The sequence below is a fragment of the Cynoglossus semilaevis genome, chromosome 1 (genome assembly GCF_000523025.1).
Source record: "Cynoglossus semilaevis isolate Cse_v1.0 chromosome 1, Cse_v1.0, whole genome shotgun sequence".
NCBI classification, from domain to species: domain Eukaryota; kingdom Metazoa; phylum Chordata; class Actinopteri; order Pleuronectiformes; family Cynoglossidae; genus Cynoglossus; species Cynoglossus semilaevis.
This window is the reverse complement of record NC_024307.1, coordinates 2,961,939-2,969,907: the sequence shown is the minus strand read 5'-3', so window position 1 is coordinate 2,969,907 and position 7,969 is coordinate 2,961,939. Positions and strand designations below refer to the sequence as shown.

Sequence of the window (7,969 nt, the reverse complement as noted above, 5' to 3'; positions counted from 1 at the left end):
CTAAACAACAACGCAACCCTGCTCTTTGCTCTCACCCCCCCACCCCTCCCCTGTGTTTTTGTTTAACAGCCCCCCACTCCCTGCCCCACTCCCTGCCCCACTCCCTGCCCCACTCCCTGCCCCACTCCCTCCACTCTTATACCTCCATCACTTCCACAGCACATCCTATCTCTCCAAATCCCTGTCTTTTCTTTTGCTGATTGGGGTAGTAGGGCCTTTTGAATTATTTAAGTCGGAGTCGGAGCAGCCAGTAAAAACCTCGGCGTTCCCAAAAGAGATGATCCGTCTGCCGAGAAACAGGGAGAGAGTGAGAGGAAAGGAGGAGGAAGAGAAAAAGATAAGCTTCTGCTGACACAGGCATTCTGTACACAGGCCTGGAGCTCTCGTCAAGCTGTCTCCATTTTTTGTTTTTGTTTTTCAAACGCACACACACACACACACACACACACACACAGCCATGACTTCCAGGTACACAGGCTGGAAACAGGATGCAGTTTTTATATTTATCTCCTCCTGTAGGTTCGGTCCTAAAAACATTCTTACGTACAGGACGCTGACGCTGCTGCTGCGGTTAAATCGGGGCTACTTGACCTTTTTGACCTTGACGCCCAGTGTTTATTGTACAAAGTGGACTGTATAGCGGGGGTGTCAAACATATGGCCCGCGGGCCAAAACTGTCAAAAGGGGGGTCACAAGGCAAAAAATGTTGGGAAGCAGTGATCTAAGAGGTCAAAGTTCAAAGTTTGGCCTCTCACCTCCTCTCACCTCCTCTCCCCTCACCTCCTTTCACCTCCCCTCACCTCCCCTCACCTCCCCTCTGTCCTCCCATCAGCTGCAGGATGGCTACAACAACAACAACAAAAAAAATCTCCTCACAGCAGTGCGTGTCTCAGCCGGCCACACCAGGTGGCGCCCTGCCCATACCCTCGCCCCTGTCGCCCAGCCCGGCCAGCCTGTCGTCCTACCACGGAGATGACAGCGACAGCATCAGCAGCCCCCCCTGGCCCCTGAAGACCTCGTCCAGCCCCGTAAGAACAAGAACCTCAAACCTCTTCAATGTGTGTCAAATTATGTTGGAGAATTTATTGGTGAAAACTTACGACGTGAACAAATATTTAATTTCCTAATTACTTTGTTGTGGCTAAAACGCTGGTTTTCGTCTTCAAACAGTCTCAGATTTTTCTTGGTGTCAATAGATTAATTAAAAATGAATCTGATTAGTCACTCAGTTGCTGTAGATTAATCACGATTAATCGTAATTTTTTTCTTTTCCAGAAACCCAACCCAAACTCCTCCTCCTCTTCCTCCTCACTGGGCGGAGACAGAGTCGTTCGACTCTACGAGATGGGTGTGGAGCCCGAAAGGCGGAGCTGGGTGGAGCGGTACCTGAACTTCATGGAGGAGAGGGGCACGCCTGTGACCCAGCTGCCCACTGTGGGCAAGAAGCCACTGGACCTGTGGAGGCTCTACATGGCCGTCCGCGAGATCGGAGGCCTGGCAATGGTAACGTCTGAGCAGAAGGAGAAAGTAGCTTAGAAATAACATGTGCATTTATTAAGTTTTTTTTAATTAAACATAATTATTTAGGACAGTGATTCCCAACCTCTGTGTCGTGGCCCACCTGTGGTCCATGAAAGATTTCATCAGGTTTGCCGTGAAAAAGTATCCATTTTGATTTGATTTTTTTTATGCGTCCACGAGAAACAGATCAATTAAGCAGTCGTCCACTAGGTGGTAGCAGATGGCCGTTGAAGATTTTCATGTGTCTTTCATCAATTCCTGCGTTTATATTAACGTTGTGTTCAACTAAAAAGGCACAGGTTTCATTCTGTGAGTAAATTGAAAATAGAAGATGATTAGTTTTTATTACGTTTTGAGAGATTTTTTGTTTGGTGGTGCATTGTGGGATTTTTCTCAGTGAAAGTGAAAGCGATTTATTATCATTATCACACAACGGAAGGTGACCGTTGCCTTTAACCCATCGTCTTAGTGAGGAGCTTAAGCTGATGCCGTGATTGGTGGATTTGAATTTCGTGACTTAAAAAGTGATGGATGTCATGACCAACTGTTACGTCCTCTGAGTTCTAGAACTCTCTTCACTGTAGATTCTACAGGAAACACCACTGTGTTGTTTTTGTTCATGGCACAACCTGCAGCTTAGCTGAAGGCATTTTGGCTGCCTGCTCTGAGACTCACTCCTCAGGTGTGAAACGGCAGCAATATTGTCATCAGAATATTATCATCAGAACTTTTCCTTCATTTTGCGTTAATATTGCATTTACATATATGCATATATTATATACATATATGTTAATATTGCATTTACATGTATTCATATATTATATACATATACATATATTTGACAAAAATGTAAACAGCATAATGAAGAAAGAACGTGTAAACATGTCATGAAACCTCTGGCCAGCGGGTCACGCCCAGTACGTGCTCTCCCTCCAACTGTCAAATGAATGTCAATTCAGACTCACAAACATTTTTCAGAATTGATTTTGGCCCCACCCAAGAAAGGAACTTCAGAGTACTTTGTAGAGAGGAGTACAGAGTACTCCCTGCAGTGGTGGTGTTGACAGGTGTTTCCAGAACTGTGAGGTCCGTGTGTGTTATTGTTATTAGACATTATCTGTGAGCTCATGTCCAGCCCTCTGTCAGCAGAGCCTGCAGCAGAGTTATTACCCCTGATGGAGCAGGGAGTGAGAAGCCGAGGCAGATCAAGTTTAGGGTTCACTTCAAAAACAACCTTTGTTGACCAAAGTGCTTGACGGACTCGGACAGCAGAAACAATAACAAAACAGAGTATAAATTATGAAATATAAATACATACAGGGGGCAGCCCAGATGCCCCAGAACCCACCTGGTCCTGAATGCCAATGAATGAATGAAGGTCTGTGTTGAAAACAGACTTTAAGGTAACCTGCAGCTTTAAGGGGGGAAAAAACACCATAACAGTCGTTATGAGCATAAATATATGTTTACGAGGTATATTAAAGGCTGTGAAGTTACGACTCACCAACACTGAAATTTATGTTTATACACACACATATATATTCATATATGTACATATACATATATACATATATATGTTTGTGTATAAATATATATCATACATACATATATTTAAATATACATTCAATATTATAAATAATAATTTTCCATCGTTGTGTTTGCATATAAGATTTTGTTGTACTCTGAGTAGTAAAGATAATCAATAATGTAAATATACAATATATAAAAAATACTTTGCACAACAATGTAAAAATACATATATGTATACATATGTGTATGTATACGTATATGTAAATATATATGTATACATGGTATGTGTATATATATGTAAATATATATTTACATATATGTATACATACAAATATGTAAATATATATGTATACATACAGTATGTGTATGTATACATATATGTAAATATATATATATTTACATGGTATGTGTATATATGTAAATACACATTTACATTTATGTATACATACACATATGTAAATATATATATTTATACATATGTGTATGTATACATATATATAAATATATGTATACACATAAATATATGTGTGTGTTGGTTTTCATCATCACTATCTATTTCCATATTTTCATATTTATTACATAGTATTTTCCAGTTATTTATCTCTGTAACTGTACCGTTACCTCAGAGTACAACAAAAATGTCGTTGGTTGCAAATACAACGTCAACTAAAGAATCCTGGAAACCTGAGGTGATCCAGTAGGTGGTGCCACCAAGTTGAAGCTGCAGCTGGAAGCCGTCACCAACATTAGGGATCTAAAACAAACTACAGTCCTGACGGTGGCGCTAGACTTAGACTTAGAGTTAGTCTTGAATATTTACTGTAGTATAAACGCTCATGTCGCCAGTTTCTGTGAACAACAGCCCGTTCAGAGAAGGTCAGAGGAGGTCAGCTGTGACTTCATGTCCGCCTCTAAATCTCATGTCCTCCCTCCTTATGTTCGACCACTCAGGTGAACAAGAACAAGAAATGGCGTGAACTCTCCACCACTCTGAACGTCGGCACTTCCAGCAGCTCCGCCAGCTCCCTGAAGAAGCAGTACATCCAGTTTCTGTTTGCCTACGAGTGTAAGATGGAGCGGGGAGAGGAGCCCCCGGCCGACAGCAGCGGCAGTTAAGGTTCTAAAACAAACGACAGTCCTGACGGTGGCGCTAGACTTAGCCTTAGAGTTAGTCTTGAATATTTACTGTAGTATAAACGCTCATGTCGCCAGTTTCTGTGAACAACAGCCCGTTCAGAGAAGGTCAGAGGAGGTCAGCTGTGACTTCATGTCCGCCTCTAAATCTCATGTCCTCCCTCCTTATGTTCGACCACTCAGGTGAACAAGAACAAGAAATGGCGTGAACTCTCCACCACTCTGAACGTCGGCACTTCCAGCAGCTCCGCCAGCTCCCTGAAGAAGCAGTACATCCAGTTTCTGTTTGCCTACGAGTGTAAGATGGAGCGGGGAGAGGAGCCCCCGGCCGACAGCAGCGGCAGGCGGACGCGGCAGCATCAGCATGGCTGGGGGGGAAAACAGAAAGCAGGTCAAGATCCAGCCGCCGTCACCTGGTAAGGCCTGATAACACACACCGCTCTGTGTGTGTGTGTGTGTGTGTGTGTGTTTGATTAATCCTCTGGTTTCCCCATCTGTCAGCAGCCAAACAACAGGTGCTGATGATCAAACTACAGGTGTCAGGAAGCATCAGGGAAACAACAGTCGGCATTCATGGCAACGTTGGCACACAACGTCGGCAGCACAATAACAGCTCTGCAGCTTCCTGACTGTGGTGCAGTGGAGTGCAGTGGAGTGGTTTTGGCAAATGGTCTCAAAACATTTAACACTGTTTCCAAATATGAAGCAACAGCGACAACATAGTCATTAGCCCGCGAGACGAGACTGTTCCCCGGTGTAGCTCTCCGGTGATGTCGGCCAAAGTTGCAGTTGATTGCGATTCTGATGAGCTTTCGGAATAATTCACTGTGTTGGTCTGTTAACTGTCATGTTCACTGACAACAGGAACTTAACGCAGTCACAAATATAAAAAAAAAACGATTGAATCACATATATTGAACCTGTTTAAATTAAAGGAGTTTCTAACCTATCACTAATCACTATCACTAATGGTGATTAATCGTGATTAATCATGATTAATCATAAGTAATCGAGACATATCAGCGTTTCTAAATATTTCTCTAACTTGAACAGAAAGACAGTCGGTGGATGTATTATTAATGAATAGTCACGATTAATCGTTTATATCGTGATCATAATAAAGCGTATTAATCCTTATTCTAACGCTAACTTTTTGTCTTTCTGTATATTTCTGAAACAGAAAATCCAAAATCACAGGTAGAGGTCAGTGTTTCAAACATGTTTTTATTTGTGACTAATCCAAACGGTCCTCACGGTCCTCAGCCTACGGCGTTTCGTGTTAACGTCGCCATCTCCCGTACATCAATTATGTCGGGTTTCACCATTTTCGCATGGTTACTAGTTGTCGAGCTGACAATTACGACATAACGTGGCACTATATGTGGATGATGGCTTTTTTTTTTTACATTGAGTTGTGCTACATTTTTGGTTTGTGTTGGGGTTTTTTTTGGGAACTTTCTGCCCTGCATCAAGACTCCCAGGCATACGTCAAAATCTTCTGATGTTTTTTTTACATCCATTTGACGATCTCACTACTATGTTAGCGTAGGTGAGTGACATGGGTACTAATGTACAGTGGGTGAATCCTGACTTTGACATCCCAGTTAGGTCTCGCCGTGGACCAGCTGTAATTAAAATGGTAATTTAAGCTTGAACTTCTCTGTGAAACTAAAACGCTTTCCCACAGCGTGTGCAAATACCATAATAACGAGAAGTGGACGGACGCCAAATAACCATAATAACGAGAAGTGGACGGACGCTGGGAATAAACAGTAGTTTTTGATACATTTTCAAATAACTCCTCGGTCAAAGAAGGGTCCAAAGTTTTTATACTATCACTGGTAACTAAAAGTACTCTAGTACTACTCTTGAAAGTGACTTTATGAAAGGCCTGTTCCTCCCAACCACAGGCTACGCAGCGTCAGCCGTTGACATTTTATAGAACAATTTTATATGAAATCCTTTTTTATTTTTTTCTTACACCTTAACTTCACGCCGACGCTGAGACAATGAAACATTCAGGAAATGTCAGCCCTCTGGAGAACGTCAGGAGCTCGTTAACCTGCTAATTATTACAAACATGTCAGACGTGTAGACGGGTATACGGCCAGATGGTCTGAATCAAAATGTGTCATAAAACCGCTTCCTGTAACGTCAGCTGGTGTCGATGATGTCAGGAAGTTCAACAGAACCAGTCGTTTTAACTCCATTTCGTTTGACTTTTCCCTCTTCTTTTTTTTACACCTCTTCCTGTGGAGGTGAACGCTGCTTTGACGACACCATTCTTTAGCTTAATGAAGGTCAAACGCAATACAATCACCACTTGTGCCTCAAACCCAGGACTGGCCTTTATTTGATTCCACCGTCTGAGAGGTGAGGTAATATTGTTTTGGCACGTCTCCATTTTTCCAGTTTGTGTGTGTCTCTCTGCGCACAATTACGGCGGGCGGCGGAGCGCCGAGGTCACGTCTGTAATTTGCAGCAGAGATGAGAAAAGTGACCCTGACTTTTAAATAGAACAGTAGAGCTCTTCACCTGCCGCAGACGCTGAGCATCGCTCTTCCTGCTGGCTGGAAAAGAGCATGTGCCGTCATCTGAATACACACACACACATATACATATAAAGTATATGCATACATGCAGTACCAGTACACGTCAGCACAGGCGGTGTTTTATTCATGTACCTATGGTGTAGTAAATCAGTGGTTCTGTTAACACTTTATAATTCATCATTCTTCTTCTTCCTCTTGTCTTTTCACACAAATCCCGACCGTTCTGTTTGACAAAAAAAACTCTCAGTTTCTCCCACATCAGCTGTTTGTCGAGGTTCACGGCTGCAGCTCCTGACGGTGCCGTGAAAAATGAAGAGGTTCAAACACAGCACGTCTTCACATGTGCAGCATAGAAAACTGGTTTTACTGTTTGTTTACTCTACGTAACTGTTCTGTGGTTGTAGTATAGTATAGTATAGTATAGTATAGTATAGTATAGTATAGTATAGTATAGTATAGTATAGTATAGTATAGTATAGTATAGTATAGTATAGTATAGTATAGTATAGTATAGTATAGTATAGTATAGTATAGTATAGTATAGTATAGTATAGTATAGTATAGTATAGTATAGTATAGTATAGTATAGTATAGTATAGTATAGTATATTGAACTATAGTATAGTATAGTATAGTATATTGAACTATAGTATACTGAACTATAGTATAGTATAGTTTAGTATAGTATAGTATATTGAACTATAGTATAGTATATTATATTGAATATAGTATAGTATAGTATAGTATATTGAACTATAGTATAGTATAGTATAGTATATTGAAGTATAGTATGATATATTGAACCCAGGACTCTGCTTTATGCTTGCGTGCTAACCGCTATACCGTACGTGTCAAACCCGAGGCCCGGGGTCCAAATGTAGCCCGCCAAGCCGTTTCGTGTGGCCCGGCGACGGGAGCTAAAAACCAAGTGATTATGGCTGTTTCTATGTTCTACAACGTAGTGGTGGTTTCAAAGTACTTTGTTTATTTTCTCTGTTATTAAATTTCACTTTATCGTGTTAATACTTTCAGTGCTGGTATTACAGTATTAGCAGTACTTTTGTTTTTACTTTCTCACATATCAATCTCCTTCACTCTGTTGAGACGTCATTATTTCATGGTTAAAACGTCAAAAGTCTCAGTTGTGGAAGTAGAACCGACAACCCTGATCTGCTCTGGCAGACAGACTAAATATAGACTGATGATGTCACTGAGGGAGTTTGTCCAGCAGGC

General features: G+C 41.6%; 1 protein-coding gene across 1 annotated transcript in view; it reads left to right on the top strand.

Moving 5' to 3' along the window:
- Positions 1-872: 872 nt before the first annotated feature.
- The window catches only part of arid1b (AT-rich interactive domain 1B), a gene marked incomplete at its 5' end in the record, with an annotated part of 17,022 nt that continues 9,925 nt past the window's right edge, over positions 873-7,969 (top strand). Inside the window, 4 exons of the mRNA XM_025059196.1 lie at positions 873-1,028; positions 1,276-1,503; positions 4,369-4,535; positions 4,570-4,601. Of these exons, the coding sequence (XP_024914964.1) occupies positions 873-1,028; positions 1,276-1,503; positions 4,369-4,535; positions 4,570-4,601 (583 nt within the window). The remainder of the gene's footprint in view (positions 1,029-1,275; positions 1,504-4,368; positions 4,536-4,569; positions 4,602-7,969) is intronic.